We start from the raw sequence: 22948 nt of genomic DNA, 5'->3' as shown, positions 1-22948 counted from the left end.
GACAATCTAAGGATCTTTTAATACAAAAAAAAAACTATATTATAAAGTAATATTTAAGTATATAGTAGTCAAACTAGATTATAAAAACTGGTAAAATATTGGCCAAATTAGGAAAGGGGCAAAAAAAGAAATAAAATAAATGCCGATCTACAAGATGCGAGGCGTGAGGTGAGCTTGTAGATCGTCTATTTTCACAATATGTTTCTGTGGAACCGAGTCACACTAAATGTAATGCCTCAACTCCTAGAATTCCAAGTGCTTGTCAGGGTGGGGGGTCCCCAATTCAAATGTGATTATTTTGGTGGGTCGTGGCCTGAAACCAAATGGACCCTTAAGGGTCCATTTGGTTTCCATTTGTACACCGTCAGAGTTACAAACCTATAAGTGTCCATTTGGTTCCTAACTAACAATAATTTTGCCAGGACCCCAACTACCGTTATAATAATAACGTAGAACTAATCAAAATAACAAAAACTAGATGTGAAATAAGTTTATGTAACAAATAAACAAAAAGTTTTAAACGGGTAAACGGGTTACACAAAAAGATGACAATAATTGATCTAGAACTAACTGAAGTTGTTTTTCGTCTTTGTCAATTTATTTCATCTAAGCCCAGTCCTTTGGGTGGATGGTGTTGTTGAGACTTAATTAGCGCCTGAGGAATACCCCATATTTCAATGAAAAACAGTCAATGTCATAAAAACTAATGAAGAAAACGTATCCTTTAAAAAAAAGAAAAATAATCAACTAAACTAGCAAACGTGTTTTAAAAATGAAAGTAAAAATAAATTTAAAAAAATGAAATACATAAAACAAGCTTGCTGCATATCATCTTGGACAATTTGCATGCAAAAAACAAATGGCCTTGGTGAAGTCAAGACGCGTTATCAGGAAATAGGAGACAGAACAGTGAAAAGAACAACTTTATTGTTTTATTGCCATTTCAGCATACATCCAACACCCTATGCAGTTTAGCTACATGAAGCATGTACATTACAGGTCATGTGTTTTTAAAAATTAGGATTCATTTTTCTTTACATATAATACAGTTTTGCACACGTTAATAAATATCAATACAATCTGTCAAACGCACCACACCACCTAAAACAACAAGTCTTGAAATCGTGTAACATTGTGTTCACAGCTCATATCAAGTCATAAATATAATCTTTCTTGCCATGTTATGCTTCTATGCGGGAAAAGCAGCGACCGTACAGAGTTTTTTTTGCCGTTTGTCAGGAAGGCTGTCAGATTCGAAACGCAGAGAAGCAAAAACTATTGAGTTTTTATAGATCAAACGCAAGCTGTTCATAGAGCACCTTGCACGCCTTCAATCTCTACACCGTAATCCTGTTTTTGAAAAAACTGTTGTATAAAAGTATCCGATAAAAAAAAAAGGACAAATAAAAATCTCAGCGTTCAGTGGGAAATCTCAAAGGTTGTGAATTCCTCAGAAGAGTGATAAGGTCATAGAGAGATAAAGTATTGAGAGTGAAATGAAAAGGCATCTTGTTCAGAACGTGTAACACTGCCATAGAGAACCTGTAAAGCTTCATTTATACTCGCTCGCCGAAACTAGCCCGTCTTCGTCATACATCAGATGGTTAAAACTGTTTTTTTAAATCTAGTTTAAAATCTAGGAGTAACCTTGCACACAGCACCTTTAAGCACCTTAAACGCTAGGACAACTGGTCAAACGTTTCTCCTTGATTATCCCTTTTTTGTTAATTATTTTAGTTGTGTACATTATTATTATTATTTATGCTGCTACATTGTTGTGAAGAACCACGACAAAATAATGTGTACTCTTATGTACCTGTACACATGACATGAAGGTCAATTTTATGCATTGCGCACAGGTGTCCAACGGCGCGTCACACAAACGACGTCAAAACATCGAAAGTGACCTAAACACGACAAAGAAAATGTGTCGCAGAGGATCTTTGCAAAGGGTCTTTGCAAAGGGTGATCTTTGCAAAGGGTATTACTATACCTCTGGAAAAAAAAGTGGTCGCAGACACCTTCATGAAATGTTGCATACTCTGATTGGTTTGGAAGATGAAGTAACCTCCGTTAGCACGGATAATTTTATTCACCATGATGAGACTAAATTCGCTTCCTTGTTTACATTTTGTGGCGAGGCTGCCGGTGAGTCTCAAGACAATGTGAACGCTCAAAACTCAGAACATCGTGAGACACTTGTCACACAAAGCATACATTGACCTTAACAACACAGGACAACTTCAACCTTAAATGTTGATCTTAGACTGGCTATTTTCGGCGAGCGACAATGTCGTACGATATAAAATAAGCATTAAGTCCTTGTGGTTTATTCCTTTGATATTGCAGCATATGTATCTATATATATATATCCACCAGCTCCTTACAGTCCGTGGCACTAAAATGAGCGATGTGTTACACAACAGACAAGAGAAACCGGCTTCATCATTGATAACATACATCACAATGTTAACACAATCACATAGAAAACGGTTATCTAAACCTGAAGACACCTCCCACACAGCTTAGCCACTTAAACCCTATACATTAGTTGACCGGAGTCCCACAGGGCTCTATACTAGTTCCCCTTGTGTTTTTGGATCTATAAATTCGCTGAAAATAGCCAATCTACAAGACGCGTTGTCAGGTTGTAGATTCGCTATTGTCGGCGATTGTTCAACCCCCCAGAATAGGGAATGCTAGGGTGCAAGTGGCTAATTATCACGATCTCAACAGTTGGTTTATCTTGCCATCATGTACTAGAGATATTGAAGACGTTACACATCTAATATCTCATATGGACAACTGATTGTAAACGTAGCAGTCAGTATGTTAAACAGTGACTGGTGTCTCAAGGGAGGGACCCATTCCCCAAACGACACGTGTAAAATTGAGATGCTCAAGTCTCCATTATACGCAATATGTTCATATGCTACTATCTATTCTATTGTATTCTATTCCCTAGCTGTGCTCCTAAGTAATAATTTTCAGAATTGTAAGACAACGTAGATGCACTCTTTGTTATTTTTATTTTCGTTACGACGAGCCTTGCAATCTTCATTCTTGACATGCAATGGCTTGTGGGTGATAGAGTATGCAGTCAGAGTGGACACAAGTGCAAATTGATTCTGGGCACTCTCCTGTGAATGCAGAGAATAAAAGAAACAACAACCAAAAATATATACAGTGTTGTTTTATCTGTTAGAACGCAAACAAAGCTAATAAATACAAAATGAAAACACGATGGCCAGAGTCAATAGAGCCTTTTAGTATCGACTCTGTGAATCTCTTTGAGAAGCAAGCAAAAAAGAAAAACAATAAAAGAAAACATAAAACAATAAAAAGGTGAATGTCAGTTTTTGTGACTGGACAGAAAAAGGCAGCTAAAGCGGAGGGAGGAAGGAGGTCTCCGTCACAGAGGACACTGAGGGGCAGATCATTGCCTATTGGTGTTCTATATATACTGAACAATGTGACCAGTCCAACACATCTATACAGAAATACACCCATCTGAACTACTCCTTTACATCAGCAGGACCTAGAACCGCACGCTTCCCTTTACACGAACCCCCCATCGAAGTCATGAAAACATTCTCCCCAGGGACGTGCACAGATAGACTCTAGGTGGTGCTAGAGCACCTGCCCTTTGCCCTCTTGACCAGAAGTGCCCTTTTGAAAAAAAGGGAAAAAACTTTTTTTTTTCCTTCAGTTTACAGCAGGGGTCTTCAACAGGGGGTCCTCAGAGTTACTACAGGGGGTCCGCCAAATCTTTGTGCGATATGATTTTTCTTTTTACCATAACCACTCGAAACCTAGCATCCCTTTTCTGAGGAGAACTTTAGCCAAAAATAGCAGATCTACAAGCTCACAACGCCTCGCGCTGCGAGGCGTTGTGGGCTTGTAGATCGGCTATTTTTGGCAAAGAGGTATAGGTGTAGAGGGAAAAAAGAGCAGACCAAGTAAACAAAAAAAAGTATAATTTACTTGAGCACCTGCCCCTCAAAATGTCTGTGCACGCCACTGATTCTCCCCGAAGTGTTCACCGGGTCGAAAACGGAACAACCTAAAAGTTGCAGTAATAAATGTGCGGCTGTGTACCGCGCTCTCTCTCTCTCTCTCACACACACTATCCCTCTCTCTCTCTCCAGTTTCCACTCGACAGCAAGACGAGTGACGTGAGTCCGACTGCAGAGTGACAAGGCGGCCCGCCTCGTCGTGCGGTGGGCGCGTTAAATGTGACAGACAGCTTCAGAACCTAAAACCCGCCCCGTGTGAGCGGGCCTTGTGTGTGAGAGAGCCGCTCTGCGCGTTGACTGCCGGAGGTGTTGACAGCGCGGCCCGAGCCTCCTGTCGCTCCTGATCGCGGAGAGCGACAGGGAACCGCTGACCGCTCCGTTCCTTAAAAAAAAAAGGGTTACGATATATACCCAAGTGTCCACCGAGTAAGTTTGGAGGAGTGACTTTCTCCGCATTCCAATTTCCAACACCTGAAATGCCTTCTAGGACAGGAAACAAAAATAAATCATTACTTGGGGCTCTTATTGGGGTTTCTCTCCCAGGAGCACGACAACAAGCGGGCCAATTTCCTTCCACCTTTTTCCCTCCCTTCAGGCCCAATTGAGGTCGAAGCCCTTGGAAAGCATGACCGACTCCAGGTCTTTGTCCTCCTCCTTCTCCCGGAGCCTCTGCTCCTCCAGGAGCGCCACCAGGGAGTCGCGTTGCTCCACCACCTCCAGCATCTCGTTCAGGATCTGCTTCTCCTGGGCGAGCTCCTTCTCGTTTTTCAGGTGGTCTGAAAAGAGAGCAGAGATGGTGTGTGTGTGTGTGTGGGGGGGGGGGGGGGGGTATGGGTGAAGAGAATGTATGGGCATGTAAACAAACCGTGTGTTTGTGATAGGGCATTCACGAATAGTGATTTTTAGCATTCAAATTATTCGACCTATAAGTATTCGAATATTCGATTAATCGATTTGATTATAAAAAATAAAATAATAAAAAAAATCTAAAAAAAAAATCTTTTTTTTTCTTCAATGGCATTGATGACTTGACTCAAGGAATGCGAGTTGACGAGTTTTTTTTATTTTTATAGAATAATCGAATAGTGGTTTGATAGTCGAATAGTCGGTTTGATATCCGAATATTCGACTATTCGGTGAATGCCCTAGTTTGTGAGAGGTGATAAACCCGATTCATACTTAGTCGTACGGCGGTGGCGTACCCTAGCCCTGGCATGGCCAAACTAATATTACAGCGTAGATATTAGTCTGGAATCTCTGTGTGGAACCTGCAGTTCCAAGGGGCGAATTAAAAAAATGCCTCTGGTGATAAACCCGCCCTATATTTGCATACTGGGCCCTGATTGGTCCAATCACAACTGAGCGGTGCCAGACCAAATCTGCCGAGGGCATTTTTATTTATTTTTTCAATGGCAGATATGTCTGGTTTCCAGGCTCGGCGTGCGCCGGAAATAGCCGATTCAACAAACTTAGGTCGGCTTTGAGCGCGCGAACGGCATATGACGGAGCATAAATTATAGCCTGGGACCAGACAAATCTGCCAGTGCAAAAAAAATAAATTGCCCTCGGCGATTTGGGTCTGGTCCCGCTCCGTGGTGAATCCATTTCCTGCTCCCGAAGTCTGGGGTGACCAATCGGGGCCCAGTATTCAAATATGGGAGACTGTAATTGGTAGTTGGTCTAACCAATTGCGTCCAGAGCCATTCTTTTGATCCCACCCAAGCCCCCAGAACCCAGTGGTTTCATTGAAGCCAAATGGACATGCTGGCCATTCATGGTAGTGCAGGCCTGGGGCCTCAACATGAACGAGCGAAAACGGTTTCGACCAATGGGCTCGACTCACGAGCGAGCGTGCGCACGTGCTTGCGCACAGGGCTGCGCGCTTCTGTGACGCAAAACGCGTCACATCTGTGACGAATTGGGCCCATAATAGGCCGCGCCCACCAAATTTCCAACCCGGAAGAAGGGGTGATTTAGGCCCATGCGCTGGGTGAGCAACTCAATGCAAGTGGATGGGAGGAGATTTCTGGTGCCCTCTCTATTATTTTTAACTCTATGATCCCACCCCTTGGGAAAAAAAGTCCTCATAGAAGCACCAGACTCATGTCCACGCAGTGATATAGTCTGGCCACGCGAGGCTACATAAATTAGGCAATACTGAGGGGAGCCATGAAGGCAACAACACAGCTATTATGGTGACAACATTGTCAGCGCATACCTTCCACAGCCATGCGCTCCCTGAGGTCCTGCTGGAGTCGGCTCTGACGATCCTCCAGTTCCAGCTCTCTGGCACTTGGGTACAGGGGAAAAAAAAGCAGATAAACCACAATCCATAGGGCTCACTGATTCATTATACATCTCAACATTTACTAGCGCAGTGCGCCGTTGGGGCTCCCAGTATTTGCCATGTTTGTCGGACAGACGTTTGGAATGCATGGCCGTTCAGAAGACATGGCCATTTCGGAGCAGGCCGCCTGCTTTTCCCCTGCATTGTTGAGAAGCGCTCATCAGATCCACTTCACGATCAACGCTGCTCTTACTTGTGTCGTCAGCAATACTCCCGCTATGTGTGAAGTCGATCGGATGAACAATTCTCGAAATATGCGAAGGAAGAGATTTTGATGGTGTGAATTTATAATGAAATAAACACACTATCTCAAATAATTGAGATTTATATCTTTCAGGGGTTTCAAGGGTTATATCTAGAGTTTAAAAAAATATTTATTAAGGATTATCCTCTCACCACTTTTGCTGCTCCCACAGCGTAATTTATTGCAGCGTATAAACATTTCAACCTGCTTATTTGGTCTTTGTCAGGTGTGTAATGTACCTGACCAGACCAAGCAGGTCGAAATGTTGTACGCTTCAATAAATTACACGGTGGGAGCAGCAAAAATGCTGTGAGGATCATCCTTACTTTAACCCATTCAATCCGGGAACACATCTGTGTCATTTTAGATGTCTTTGGCTATTCAAAAATAGCAGATATACAATACGTTTTTGCCTATAATGACATGCTAGGTATTCCAGGCTGAACGTGTTTAATTGATACATTTTATGTCATGAAAAATCTACAATCTATTTAAATAGTTAATACTAACAATGCTTATCTGGTATTTGTGAATCGACTTGCAGTAATCTAAAGTTTAGATGAATGCATTTCTACGTTGATTTCTATACTTACAATATCATGAGTTCAGACTCGTAGCGAACCAGGGCGTTCTTCTCCTGCACCAGTTTGAACCACTCCTGCATTAACTTGGGGTCGTCTTTCTTACCCATGCCTGGAGGAGGAGGGGGGGGAGAGACGCAAGGACAGAGAGGTCAGACACCTTGGGGAGACGATGCGGAGGTGACAAGAAGGCACGGGCTGACATGGACGATGCAATGAGAGCCAAGCCAGGATGTCCTCGCCGATGGGTGGGGGGGGTGGGGTGAAAAAACACCAACATGGGTCAGTCAGGGCCGTTACCGGAGATGACAACAACACAGAAGATGGCGTGGAGGTACAGGGATCAACTTTGGTAAATGTACGTATATACACGCGCGCACACTCACGCACACGCACACACACACGCAATACTCATTGTTGCAAAGTTGAGTGTTTGTGTTTACCCATCCATTCAGCTGCCATTACCTCCTTTTATCATTGCAATTACCTTTCAGCGTGGCTCGTAGCTTAAAAGGGGCAATAGGCAGCCGAGACATACAGAACTATATAACCCGAGCGACTATGGAAATGTCTGCATCCTCCCCGGCCTGTATATTGACCCACCAGCAGAAATAAATCCCGTCAGATCCTATTTATGCTGAGTAGGTTTGGAAGAGGAAGCTCAGAGAAATCCATGAATTATCCTATACGCTCCTCCACAGATTCAATTAGTAAGGTCGAATGGCCATGGGATGAGTTATCATTGAGACCAATAGTGAAGTTCACAACTCGCACTATTAAAGTCTGCCTTCGGGAAGAAGCATGTTCAGTACGACTGGCATCATGCATAACAAACAGTACTGCACACACAGTCAACGCAGTCAGCGCAATCAGTCAGAGGTCAGCACAGCCTTAAAGATCAATTATACTTTAGACAAACGATCGTGCCAGCCGAACAAAGAAATGCATCATCTATTGCTGGCTGGCACGAACATTCAACTAAGTATAAAAGTAGCCTTTAGACTTTACCCCGTAGTCCCACTGTATACAGAGCAGGCCGGTCCACGCGGCATGCTTAAAGAAAAGGTCTGTGGTGACGTCCTTGTTCTTGCTATTATCTGACTGCAGCGGGTGGTATAAGCCAAGCTGCTTCAATGGAAACACCAGGAGGGGCAAAACCTCAAAAATGCTGCATGACATACTTAGCTGCTGGGGTTCGGGTTGAGGCGGCTCTGGCAAAACGAAAAGGTAAAACATCGCACACACATACAACGCATGGTGGCTGGGGTCTCTGGCGCTGGCGCTCGCTAATTTAACAGAAAGAAAGAAAAGAGAGCAAAGCTTGAGCTCCTTCACAGCGGGAACATGAGGAGAAAGAAGAGGTGCAAACAACAAGTGGAAGATAGTAGATTTCTTACAAACACTAGGCTGGATGTCTAAGCTATTTCAGCTGTGAGGCTATTTTCTCCCTCTCTCTCCTTTTGTTTTCAATGTATTCCATCGCCTTCCCTCAGCCCAAGACTCCCAGCGAGGAAGAAGACAGCGACACACACACACAAAAAGCCAGCCTAGATAACCAGACTGCAAACAAAAAAAATACAAGCACGGCTCTCTGGATAAGTCGGATGCCTAATCAGAACGTCTGATTGGCAGCTTCTAAGACACATGAAAACACCAGATGAACCATTTAAACTTTAATGCTTGTTTTGTTTTGTTTGGGTTGGCTGGGTCTCTAGAATATTTATAGCCGCTCTTCACGACATGCAAATCTCCTCCACTCTTTGAATCACAAACGTGCCCGTTGGCTAGAATCTCTTAAGTGCTTCAACGTTACTCACATCAAACATTTTTATCCTTAGCAGATCTCCTCAAAACTTTGAGAAACTAGAATGCGACGGGGGGAGGGGGGGTGTGAATAATAATAATAATACTGAAGTGTTTGGTCTTTCCATTAGTTGAACAGCAAACAGAGAGCATGCTGTTGGTTATAAACACTCACAATAGCAGAGTAGTTTCCCCTTTAACTAATCACAGCTACTTAGAACAATCTAGGGGCTGTCCTCCACGAAATAAATTCTCAGTCGACTAACAGTGACAGGAATTTGTCCACTAATTGACGAGATGATTGAATCTCCAAATCTGTATACAATTATTAAGTATAGCCTATTTTGGCCATAGTACATTATTTATTTTGATTATTGGTACCAGTCATTGTCAAGTTATTCGTCATCTCTTCTCTGTGCAATCTTTGTTTAAAAAGCCTAAAAGCCAAACAGAAACAGTATTTTTGTTTATTCTGCGCCAATGTCAATGAGAAAAACACAATTAACCCATTAAGACCGGGAACACCGGGAATCTGTGTCATTTTAGATTGCTTTGGCTATTCAAAAATAGCAGATATACAAGCTCATAGCACGGCACCGAGTGCCGCGCTGTGAGCTTGTAGATCTGCTATTTATCTATTTTTACGTGATTTTTTTAATATATATTTTTATATATATACATTTTTATATTTTTTCAAAAAACTGTTAGGATTTAGAAAACATTTTTAGAATCGGCCTCAGTTCTTAATGGGTTAAATCGTTAATCGCAATAATTTGTATGACAATTACTCATCGAGTAAAATGTCACGATCGTGACAGCCCTAATTTCACAATGACTACTGGCTATAATATCAATTACGTTATAGACTGGCAGAACTAAAAGGGTTATATCTAAAGTTTAAAAAGGAGATTTATAAAGGATTATCCTCTCACCACTTTTGCTGCTCCCACAGCGTAAATTTATTGCAGCGTATAAACATTTCAACCTGTTTATTTGGTCTTTGTCAGGTATGCAATGTACCTGACCAGACCAAGCAGGTCAAAATGTTGTACGCTTCAATAAATTACACGGTGGGAGCAGCAAAAATGCTGTCCGGATAATCCTTACTTTAAAGAAAATAAACTATATATATTTGTATCCTGCACCTTTTTGGATCTGCGTGCACGATCCTGTACTACTGCATCTATATCTAGAGTTTAAAGAGAATACATTGAAAATAATTGGTCAACTAATAAGACCAAACCGATTGATTAATTGATTCATCGGTCAAATAAATAAAAATAAATCAATATCTACTACTAATCTATCCTCAGCATGTTTCAGTGTCGAGGTTTAAGCTGTAAGACATTGGATAATGTGACTGTGTAATGAGATATATATAGTATAATCATCTCAAAAACATGCTAATCAGTTGTGTAACTTGTGTCGGTCTGAGAATGTCACGTCAAAATTATAAGATTTCTTTCATTATTTAAGCGCTCAAGCTCGCAACGCTGTTGAGCTTGAAGATACATCTTAATTATTTTTGAAAATGTTGGAAAAACGTAGAAAATCTTTGAGAATCTTCGCCTGTAATGACTCCTTCACATCTCGTCAACGAAAGGGTGGTTTCTTTAATCTCGGACGTAATTGAACTGAGAGTTCCGCGCACCCCTTCACCTCCCTAAACACTGCAGTCTGTCAATATTGGGTTGTTATCCCCCCCTGATAAAAAAAACGTCTGGGTCGACTGCCTGGGGAAATCTACTGAGCCTGATCACACACAAGACGGTCCAGGACGAGGGAAGGAAGGAAGGAAAGGAAGGAAAGGAAGGAAGGAAGGAAGGAAGTATCCGACGGGGAGGGTGGGGAAGGAGAGGGAAGAGGCCTCATTTCTGTCGGTCCTTACAGTTTACCCGACGCCACAACCGTCGGCATAGGGCGCCAGCGAGGCTACGTTACCTTCAGGGGCACAGCAGGGGCAGAGGGAGCGAGGTCGTCGGCGATCAGGAGGCGTCCCATAGGGCTCACCTTCCACAAGATCAAAAAGGGCGGAGGAGGGAAAGAAAGGAGATCGTGACAGAGGAGGCGGGGGTGCGGTGGGTGGGTGGGTGGGTGGGTGGGTTTGAGGAAGAGAGTGAGAAGTTTACAGATAGAGGAAGATGTTTAAGAGGACATGGGAGTGTAGGGAGGAAGCGAAAGAGCGAGGGATGGATGGAGGAAAGGGGGGGGGGGGGTGAAGAAGAGAAAACATTGAGGAAGAAAATCAAAAAAAGGGCAAAGCGCACCATGATAGGAGGACAAATCACCTGGAGAGGAAGAGGAGGAGGCGCAAACCACATACCCTACGTGAGCCAAAAAACAAACAAAACTAAAAAAGAAAAGCCGAGTGAGAATACAAAAGGGAAGATGTCCGGAGGACAGAAAGAGAAAATAATCCTCTTCTTCTTTCATCTTTTTTTCTTTTTTTTTTGTATGGTTGAACTCGTACACCGTGCACATCAAACCGTGCGAGAACATGCCCGCAATCTCTCTTGTCAGGTCTGTTCACGGAGTGGAGATAACATGGGCACGGAGCCAGAGAGCGGAATGGATGCAACAACTCTGCAACAATCAAAAAATGAAAATGGTTTCAAGCCAGTAAGCCACTATGAAAAGCTATCGTCTACCACGCCACTACACCCCCTGAAGACGCTGTACGCACAGATCTACCTCACAAAAGATAATTGTTTCGTCTATGAGGATGTTTCTGTCTCCTCCAGGTAAACACTGCATCAGCTCCATTTAAGATCAGCCTGGCCTTGTGTGCGCTGCGTTGACGGCGCCGCGGCCACTTTTGAAGTGCAAATTGTGAGGGAAGCAGGTTATTATTTAGTGCCGATCGCCCGAAACTCAAGTAGTGTACGTACACGCTCGATTGAAATTGAGGTCACGTATACGTACAGGCGAGATGTTATACCATCAATTTATAAACAACCCCACATCTAAAAGGAAGTCAGGAAAAGACTAGACAATAATAGGTGAGAACTAAAGCAGTGGTTCTCATGTTTGGTTCGTGGGCCACCCGGGGCGGGGGTCCTTGAGGGGGTTCCAGGGGATTTTAAACATTTAAGCCCTATTTTATAGTTCGGCTTCTCGAAAGATTTTGAAACATCTCGACAAAATCTTCCCTTATGGGGGGTGCCTGGCACAAAATCTTCTCAAATGGGGGGCCTGTGGCCTAATAATACGTATCAATTTGCGGGTCCTTGAGATTAAAATGGTTTGAGAACCACTGAACTTGAGGATCGTTACCTGAGATCTGAGCAGTAGTACATACATACAGCAGGTGACACAGGTACAGGTCACAGAGACACGAGAGCGTTGCAAATCAAAGGATGACACGGACAGGGGGGAACGCTACATTCTCAGCAGGCCAAGAGAGCTGGAGAAAATATCTAGAAGGATGAAAAGCTTGCCAAAACCACTAAAAAAGGGACACATGAAAATGTGTCACATTGGGACAAGTGGAACGGGGAGAAACCGATTACAAATTTTAAGGCTGATGATTCCACCAAATAATACAAAATGTGCTTCCAGTATGTTCAGTAATTCATGTGCAGCACTGAGGTTCACCAAGTTGTGAAATTGTCGCAATTTGTTGAATATTATCATAAATAATGAGTCAGCCACTTTGGACAGACAGCCACTATCTTACCTCCTACAACACACCAAGTCTGGCTTTAGATGTTGGCGCCCTCTGCAGGAAAAATACTGAGGATTCATTGAACTCTGAAAGTGTAAAAAATGGACTCGGAAGGATTTATATATTTTTTACACTTTTACAGAGTCTAATTAATGCTCGGGACTTTACCGTGTAGGCGCAAAAGACAGCCATGCGGGTCAAACACGCCTCGTTAAGATTCTTTGTCGAAGGGGGGGGATTCAGTCAAAAATGCCACCATTCCATTCCATTACCCCTACATCAAACACAATAAAACAAAGCCAAGTCAGAGGCAGACGCAGCATTCCTCCTCCATAACACAAGGCCTCGAGACAACACGGCATCCACTTGTTATATTCAAAAGCAATAGAGATGAGAGATTGCTTCTAGCAGCATATACACACACATACTTAAGCCGAATTCACACCGGCAGCGGCGAGCGAATTGGACATTCGCTCGCCGCTGCCGGCGTGAATCCGGCGTTAGCGCTTGCATACGGCATGCAATGCAATGGGGACACGTTGGCAGACTTAAGTCTTTGACATTCACAAAGTGTTGAGTTGAGTCGGTGAGAATATGAGCCTCATGCAACAATGCCTCAACCAGTCAGCTTAGTGGGCAGGAAAATTGGCCTAATAATAAATCCCTGTTTTTGAGTCGGTACATATTGTAGCACATTGTGTGTTCCCTGACAAAAAACTCCACGCAATCTCCTGTCTTATGAGAGTGGTGACGACACAGACACAGAACCACAGAAAAGCAACGGGCCTTGCCTGAAAAGCGTAGGAAAAATGCACCTTTTTCCACATTCCGTTTTATTTAATTTTTTAAGCGTTCTACTGACGTAGTTTTTTTTTGTTGCTGTGAAGTCTTCAGTCGCCTCGGCTGCAGGTTAGACCGGCGACTTCACTGCTGGAAATGGATGCATTTTAGATGTTTAGGCGTTCAAACAAGGCCGCGTTACACCACAGAGAACCCCACCAGACACCACCATGTTTCACCCACAGCAGACACGACGGCAACAACACTGGTGTTAACTGTTGGACACACAACTTAGACAGGGAACGCTAGTGGCCGCAACACTGCCTCTCCGGAGCACACACACGCACACACACACACACACACACACACACACACACACACACGCACACACACACGCACACACACGCGCGGGCACACAGACATGGGCGCACACGCACACACACACACAGACGTGGGCACACGCGCACGCACACACACACACACACACACACACACACTGACACACACTAGGCTGAGTTATGCAACTGAGCCGGTATGGGAGAGTGAGAGAGGGGTCACAGCTGGCACTAAAGTACACAGCAAAATCCAAGTGTTAGTTTAACTCCGAGAGTGTTAAATATGGGACCCTTGCGGGTTCCACGCTTTACACTCTCAGAGATAAACTAACAGAGGGTTTTGCTGTGCACGACGCTACTGCATAGCAGCACACAGCTCAGAGGAGTGAGGGAGCTATAGTTACTAAGAGCCACACCAGTAGTTTAGTTTTAGTACAGGTCAGTCAAGGGGACATCTAAATAGCTTTCCAGTGTGTGTGGTGTAGAGGGGGGAAAAGGAGCAGACTTGGTACAGTATACAGCCCTCAACTAGGGTTTAAGTGGTTAAACTGTCCAGTAACTGTAAGTAATAACTCAATCTGTGCACTGTCTGTGTGTAAATATCACGATTGCGCTCGACTGAGCATTTGAACATTAAATTCCACAAATGATTTTTCAGAACCAATACACAAGGTCTCGTTGAATGACGTTGAAGTGGTCAAAAATCATCGTCATAAGAAGACACGTGTCCGTGTTATGTGACGATTGTCTAATCTGTGTTTGAACTGGAAAGAGGGAGGGGGGCAGGGGAGCGGCTAAAGGCAGCCAGCCAGCCAGCCAGCCAATCAGGGTACAGTACACGCACAGGGGACAACGGTCAAATAGTGAACAGTACAAAGGGGAGGGAAGGACAGAGTGGGGTTAGCCATTAGGTTAGTGAGTTTATAAGCGACAGGTTTGAAATACATACCGCCCAGATGCAAGTCCAGGATTTCACTGTAATTAGAATCTCCCCAATAGTCTACAACGACAGGAGTATATTAGAGAATGGAGTTATTTTTCATACACAAACCCCCAATACATAGGGGCAAATGCACAGCATTCTGCAGCAACCGCAAGTCATGCAGGTCCTTGCAAACACACGTATATATGCACACACACACACACACACACACGCACGCACGTTCACAGGCACGCAGAGATTCCAACAGTACTCAGTATAATTTGTGCAGTACAACATGGCATTTCCCAATGCTATGATGATATCAGACTGCTGTACATAGATTTGCTGCATTCCTGTTGACTGACTCATTGCGTAATATGAAAGGTGACATTTTACACAAAGTCACTCATTACGGAACATGACAATATATTGAAAGGTTTTTGATTTCAGCAGATTGTTAAGCAGACTTGACAAGGGTTGTTGTTTTCTTATTAAACAAGAGGAAAATCAGTGTAGCATTCACTATTCCAGTTGTGTAATATTAAACACCACATGTTCCAGTAACATTTGTCTACAAGTATGTTGTAGTGTTTGAACAGTTTTTGTATTTGAACACAGACATGGACAACTAAATGTAAAATGTGACCTTTAAGTCATACACAGTAGATGAAGTCAGCACCAACTCTTTGAATTGCCTCTATGCAGTTCAAAAACTACAATACCCTAAATGTGTACCTTTTTCTTTTGAATGGGTGAGATTTCTATATTATCCCCCCAGAAAAAGGTCACTTTGAGCCACAGAAAAAGATACACAGTAAAACCCTCAGTGTCAATGTAATCCATCTGTAACTTCGAGGGAGCGTATACAAAATGGACTCTCGGGAGTTGAATTGACGCAGGTGATTTTACCGTGTACTATTTTTTTCCCCGATTAATGCAACCTCATCCAAGGCTCGATTAGAGAGACAGAAAGAAACTCCATGCCACTCGCCACGTTAAAGACGACAAACCAACATCCAGGATGAGTACACACAAATCTATGTCGGTGACACACGTCATTCTGCTTGATGTGCATGCAACTGGGTGGGACACACACCGGGACGGACGACATGGGGACATGTGTGTCAATATGTTGGAAAGATGGGAGCGCCGTTGCAGTGTGTCACCACAGATGGCACCTAACGGTGTTATAATGGCATTATATATACATAAAAAACAAAGATAACTACGGTAAATCTAATACCTGATCTTCTTTTGTGCTGTTTGGGTAATGTATTAGTACCTTTGTACAACAACCCTTAGAGAGAGTAGAGTATAAGTCAACAGGTTAAAACAACATCCATTTCATTGTCGCGAGTCATTTTGATAAAAGAGAGAAAAAGGAAGAATAGTAATTGAATTACAGAGGTGGTGGGGAGGGACAAAAAAGGAACATTATTTCCAATTCTCTACGTTGCTCTACAGCAATGGTTTTCAAAATGTTTGTGCCCCAAGGCACGCCAATGAGCAAGTCAAAATCTCAAGGCACACCTCCTGCATTCATAGCTAAAATAACAGATCTACAAGCTATGAGTTGTGAGCTTGTAGAGCTGCCATTAAAACAAAGGTTATTAGGTACTAAATATTAAATAAATAAATTAATAGATTTTACTTGTCCAAAATGGACAAGTGGTTAAAATATAGATTTTATGGTATAACATGTATGTATACCAATGACACAAGGTACTGATATATTAAATTAAAAATAATTGACAACTTTCATATACTTTACAGCAGTATATATTGCAGTAATAATGTGTGATTGTCACAAACATCCCAAGGCACACCTGGACTTGGTCTCACGGCACACAGTTTTGGAACCATTGCTCTTAGAGAACATCCAAACTAAAGTTTTATGTGTGTGCATGCATTTGCAATGTAAATGCTGTCCTTTCAGAGTGCAAACAGCCTCACCGCACAACTATATTAGAATGGAATGCATTGTCAGGTCTAAAAAAAAAACAAGACCATACTGCAGCCTGATTACTTTCAATGACAAACGCGTCACACAGCTCGATTGTTATTGCTCCTCCACCAGCTTGCATGCATCACGGCCTGGTATAATGTAGGAAATAATGAAGTGTCCTCTCCGGTGAGTCGCCGTTAACGCCGGTGACAGACCGTCATCACTCACCGCTTTGATTCAGTTGTTTTGGAGAAACAAATAAATGGGCCTTTCCATCATCGATACCACACGTCCACAATCTGGAGTGTCGATTTAACTATGAGAGTGCATGAACGGATCCGAAAGGGTCCGTTTATACACTCTCAAGAGTGAAATCTAACCTTCTGGATTTCACGGTGTACATTACGGGGACGTAGCGGCGTATAACTGTAATAGATTGGGTGCCAGCAGCACCCGATGATTTAAAATGCCTCTTAGAAGGAGTTTCACTCTGGGAGCTTGGAGACGAGCTAATAAGACAAGAATAATAAAATTCCAATCATGCTACACCTCAGTGAACAAGCGGTTTATCGGTCTAACTCTAAATAGCTCTACGCAGTCGATTGCCGCGGATCGCCGACGCCCGGCGGCAGCGTCCAATCGGTAAGGTGGAAAATCTCCAGACTCCCGGTCACGTGTTAAGACGAGAGAACCAATCGGCTGTTTAAGAGGCTTAGTTACCTGCTTCGCCTCGCAGGGCCTTCTCCACGGCCACGCCCCTCTCCTCCAGCTGTCGCTGTTTCTCCTCCACCTGCTCCAGCTGTCTCTGGATGATCTGTGCAGAACAGAACACACACGTAAGCAAATGCTATTCATGACAAATTATTAGCCCCATCTGGGATTCAGAAGGTCACCAGTTCGACCCCGAGCTCGCCAAATATAGTATTAAAACAATATTTCAGAGGTCTGTTTTGTACGTTATCGACTTGTATTATTTTCAGGTTTTCCTTATTTTATTTTTTTTATTGTTAAGATATATCTGCTTCTGTTGGTACTTTGGGGAAGGGCAGTGGTATTGTTAACTCATTCACTGCCAAGGTTTCGATGATAATTCGTTTTTTTTGGTGTGTGTGTGGGGGGGGGGGATTTATGTTCATTCAGCACATAATCAAATTGACTGAGAAGAATGACAACTGACTCATCTGAAAACTTCTGCAGAAAATAAAGGTGAGACTGATTACCTCCGACGCTTCCTTAATTAATGTCTCCGACTTGGTTCCACAGTTTACTCAATAAACGGTAACGATAACACTAATAGTTTGTTATCAAAGTGGCATGGCTGATTGATATTGTGTTTCTCTCTGCATGAATGCCACTGTTTCCGATCATCATTACCATCACAAACATTTTCTCGCATCTCAGTCAAAAATAAAGACTCACTTCCTCACTGATGAACCCACGTGGTGTTGGGTTACTGGGGAGGAGCACTTGTTTTCTTATTACTCAACCTGACTCATGGATTAAAGCTAAATCAAATCGTGAACTAATGCTGCATATATATATATATATATATAATAGAAATTTGATGTCATGAAAGCTTTAAGTATTTACCTGTGCTCTATGTAGTCTCTTGAGCTCCTCCTGCTTGGCCTGTCTCCTCGCCGCCTTCTGAACCCTTCTGGTCAACTTGGCATTCAGCTCCTCCTCTGTGTAGGTTTTCTGTTTTTAAAAACGACACAAACACAGGTTAGTATGGATGGACGCACTTGTGCCAACGTTCCACGGGGGCCCCCCCCCAAGGGACCTTCAAGGAAACCAGCGGAGGAAGCAAAGGAACTTCTGAATCACCTCGTTTAGTTTTTCTTCTACAAGTTCAGGAACAACATGGACGGACTAACAGCCTAGTGGAGCCTGACATGACAATGCATCTTAAGACAGAACAAATGGCCTCGGAGGGAATCTACTTAGGAGTCTATCAGTCTAATCTAATGTACCTTGCAAAACAATGAAACTAGCTTTCGCAATACTGCAGCTCTTAGGGTCTTCTGTCAAACCATGTTATTTATTTTCTTCGCCCAACACAATATGTAATGTATGACTAAGCAAAGTTATCACCCCCCATTTATTCATGTCAAAATAAAAAAGGAAAGCTGGTGGGGAAAAAAAAGGAAAAAGAAGTAAAGTACTGAAAAAGGAGAATGCAGCACTGGAGTTGGAACAGTCAGTGCCACAGCGATAGATACAGGAAGGTTAACCACTTAAGCCCTATATAGTATACTTCGCCCATACGACAAATAGCAAGAATAGACGATCTATAAGCTTCGCATCGTGACTCGTTGTGAGCTTGTAGATCTGCTATTTCTGCTATTTTTGGAGAGAAAAAAATGTTTAAAATGAATTTGTTTTTAATGGTGCTGTAAGCTATATGTTCTTGTTCCAATAAGTGTTAGATAGTTATATATTCCCATTGCAATCATTGCTATAAGAGTGTTTGTTCAATAACAGGGGTCTCCCTATCTCTCGTCCAATCAGGAGAGAGAACTCATTCAGGATACAGGTTAAACAAGTTTAATTGGAATTGATGATATAAATACATTAGCAGACAAAACTGGAATTGAAACGCCCGCTGATAAATGACCTGCCTGAAAATTGATTTTCTATTCCCTTAAGAGCTGGAGAGACAGGGCGGCCCCCTGTTACTGGACAAACACTCAACGATTACTATCGTAATATAGAGCTAAACATATATATAACTTACACCACATTTAAAAAAAACTATTCAAAACACCTGAAATGTTTGCGAATTCTGCCCAAAATAGGGATGCCCCAGGGTTAAAGTGGTTAAAATGAAACCAGTGAGGACCAGTACAGTGCAAAAGGACAGCCCCTGCCATCACAGGTGGATGAGGTAAACAGTATCACAGTGACCAGGAAAAAAAGTATGAGTAGCGATTTTTTTAATAGCCGTGGTAGAGCAGGTTGGACCTCCAGCAGAGTGGGGGCGCTGTTATAAATGGAACCTAACAACAACATCATCATGCATTTAAAAAAAAAAAGGCCGGTTAGTTCAGGACGGTTGAGTCATTGTGGCCCCAGCCAAACGGACGGAGAGAGAGAGAGGGGGGGGGGGGGTTAGGGGCGGTGCACTGGCACATGCACAGAGGATGACGAGGAGGGGTATGTGATCAAGGGGGAACATGGATGATGAAGACACTACCTTTGTGGCGTACGATCTCTTGAACGCCAGCGCGTGAGGGACATAAACAGACTTTGAGGGGGGAAGACAAAACAAAAAACAAGGAGGGAAAAACAAACATGATACAGATGAAATTAATTAAAATGGTGTTAATGATGATTATGTATTAAAAAAATCATTCAACTGAATTACATGATGTGATCAAACAGGCAATGTTAATGCTCCACCAAACACCGGCACAAAACGCCTCGACAAGAGTGCAAAGTGATACAGCAATTTGTAAACCATAAATTAGTCAAACAACAAACATGATTTAAAGCCACAATCCGGGACTTATTTGAATGAATAAAACATTATTTTAACCAATCAGTGTTGCAAGAGTAAGGAGGCGGTCTCCCCACTCTTCCATTGAAAAAGTACACCGTGGTAGGACAGCCCAACAATTGACACTGTCAATAAGGTTACTTGAAACAGATGGCGCACCGGATTGGACACCAGATGCGCTGCCGTTTTTGTTGTAGTTTCGTTGCAATTACCTCTCTCATTGAGAGAAGGAGACTATGTACATAAAAACGTACGGATTGTAGCTTTAACAAAATGGTTAAGGTTGAACCACAGATTAAGAAGTTCACCAGAGGGACAGTACGCTCTATTATCTAAACAATTAGAATCACAATCACCCAATGCTAAACTCTAAGTCCTCCGCTAAACTCTATGAATTGACACAGAAACTGTAAAGCTACAATTACAAACACGACATGGACCACAGAGCACAGCTGCTTGCATCACACAGGGACCACACAAAGGCATGCTGGGATAGCTTCAGGCATTTCAGTCCATTCCCTTTCGACTGTTACACCTCCACGAGATTAATGCCGTCAATTCTCAAGTCAGAATTCACAAGCGGCAGAAACGATGTCTTGATCATTACTTTCATGTACTTTTTTTGTACGATTCCGTTCGGAATTGGATTTGCATTCTACTGTATAATGAGTGCATGCCTCTGGCCGCCACAGCTCTATTAATCTAATCTTCCATGAAACACAAGTACAACTAGCAGCTATGGACAGAATACTTTTGAATTCCAAAACACAAATGAACACAAATGGTTTCTCATAAGTGGGACTCACGCTCAGAGGATTAAGCCCGAGTTAGACACTAGAATATCAGATCTACAAGCCCACAATGTGTCGCACTGTGACGTGTCGTGAGCTTGTAGATCTGAGAGTTTCGGTTCAGCAGCACCGGGGCGCAACTAAAGCATAAATCAGGCTTCAGACGTTTGCGCCTCGCTTGGTAATGTTCCCCAACGTTCCTCTATATAATTTAAACTACTCCCTTAGAAGATGCCTGAATCCATTCATAATAGAAAAGTCTCCCAAGTTGCATTGCAGATGCCGTTATGCCAAAAAAGTTAAAGATTTGTTTTTTGTTTTTTTGAACAGTGGTGCAGTGGACCTTTAAATGTGAATGGTTTGTTGTTGAAAGCCTTAAGGAAAATGACTTGTATTAATATTCCTTGTTTCATTCCGTAATCATGCATAGTTTTGGGGGGAAATTGAATCAGCTCTGTAAATGTAATCTACTGAACAATCAAACTATCCTTGTTCACAATGAGAGAGAGAGACTGCGAAACGCAATGAGTCGACACTTTTCACTTCTGCACCATTTGAAATTCAAAACCATCCATCCCTCTACCACATAATACCTCATCCCCTTCTTTATCTTTCTCTCCATCAGCATCTCTTTCTCGTTCCCTCTCTTTTTCTTTTTCTCTTGCCCTCTTTCTCTCCTTCAACTCCTTTAACTCCCTCTTTCTCTCCTTTTCAAGTTTCTCCTCCTTTATCGCTTCCTTCTGCATGCCTGACACTAGATCAAATATGTCCGTGTGGCACTATGAGGAAAAGAACGTAAATGACATAAGAAAATAAAAAAGATGAACAGATGAATTTAAAGCAACATGAAACAGAGATGGCTGTGGAATACCGTTGCTGTCGGGCAGAAACCTCATATCTCCATATTTCAACTTTTGGTAAGACCGTGTATTAAGGTCGGGTCATAAAGCAGTATAAGCTCAGCGGAATAGCACATTACAACTCCCAGGTAACACTTTACTTACAGGTTGGGTCTATAATGCAGTATAATTAGATTTATAATGCATCCTAATGCACTTATAAGGCTTCATAACGCTCATTATAAATGTTTATAATGATGCATAACAACTTATAAAAACAAAGATACTTTAGAACTGACTAAGTTATGGTAGATATAATGTGCTGTTCAGCTGAGCTTGTAATGCATTATGACCAGCACTTATAATACTTCATAACCTTTGTTATAAGGTGTTATGAAGCCTTATAAGTTTAATACAATGCATTATAAATGTGCTTATAATGCATTATAGACCCTCCTTAATATACAGTGTTAATCAACTTTTTAATTATTTTGTAAATTAATGCCCTACTTTATCACAAAAGTAGTGAGAATAGCAGATCTCTCGAGTTTTGGAAATACAAGGTTTCCACTCAACGTCAACGATATGATGGTAATAATAATATCTCAAATGTATATAGCGCTTTTCTAAGTACCCAAAGACGCTTTACATGGGGGGGGGAGGAGAAAAAAACAAAAGAAAATCAACTTTATAAGGGAAAAAATAATAATTTAAATTAAAAAAATGATGAGATGTCTGACTTGGTCTTATTGTTCCCGTCGTCACTCACCTCTGCCTTGTTGGATTTCTCAGACGATCTCTCCAGCACGTCGTCACAGGACAGGTCTGAGTCTTCGGAGAAGCTCAGATTTCGCCGCGACTTCAAGTCTGTTTCATGCGTGACGACCCAAGGAAAGCAACACAGCATCTCTGTTATTTTATGGTACAATTCATAAGCCTCAAGCACACAAAGTAATGTGAGCATTAAAAAAAAAACATTCAAAAACCCAGCACTGTCTTCTGAAAATCACATATTGTATTGTAGTAGGTTACCTTCTTTTATTGATGGTTTCAAGTGTTCATCAGTGCTTATGTTTTTGTTTTTGGGCGGTGAAACCGCCCCTATAAGTGAGGTTTGGATATTTGTACAACAAATCCTGCGCTGTGATTGGCCAAAAATGTACCCCGCCTAACCCTGCACCG

At 42.4% G+C, this 22948-nt stretch overlaps 1 protein-coding gene across 1 annotated transcript in view; it reads right to left on the bottom strand.

The window, feature by feature from the left end:
- Positions 1-3041: 3041 nt before the first annotated feature.
- Positions 3042-22948, bottom strand: part of mical3a (microtubule associated monooxygenase, calponin and LIM domain containing 3a) — a 116202-nt gene continuing 96295 nt past the window's right edge. The window contains exons 43-53 of the mRNA XM_080438744.1: positions 22536-22633; positions 19834-19884; positions 18228-18335; positions 17358-17451; positions 15936-15989; positions 14720-14770; positions 10933-11001; positions 8370-8474; positions 7201-7300; positions 6235-6308; positions 3042-4792 (exon numbers count right to left, since the gene is read on the bottom strand). Of these exons, the coding sequence (XP_080294870.1) occupies positions 4608-4792; positions 6235-6308; positions 7201-7300; positions 8370-8474; positions 10933-11001; positions 14720-14770; positions 15936-15989; positions 17358-17451; positions 18228-18335; positions 19834-19884; positions 22536-22633 (989 nt within the window). The 3' untranslated portion in view covers positions 3042-4607. The remainder of the gene's footprint in view (positions 4793-6234; positions 6309-7200; positions 7301-8369; positions 8475-10932; positions 11002-14719; positions 14771-15935; positions 15990-17357; positions 17452-18227; positions 18336-19833; positions 19885-22535; positions 22634-22948) is intronic.

Source organism: Gymnoscopelus braueri (assembly GCF_963280865.1).
Source record: "Gymnoscopelus braueri genome assembly, chromosome: 9".
NCBI lineage: Eukaryota > Metazoa > Chordata > Actinopteri > Myctophiformes > Myctophidae > Gymnoscopelus > Gymnoscopelus braueri.
This window is presented reverse-complemented; position numbering and strand designations above follow the sequence as displayed.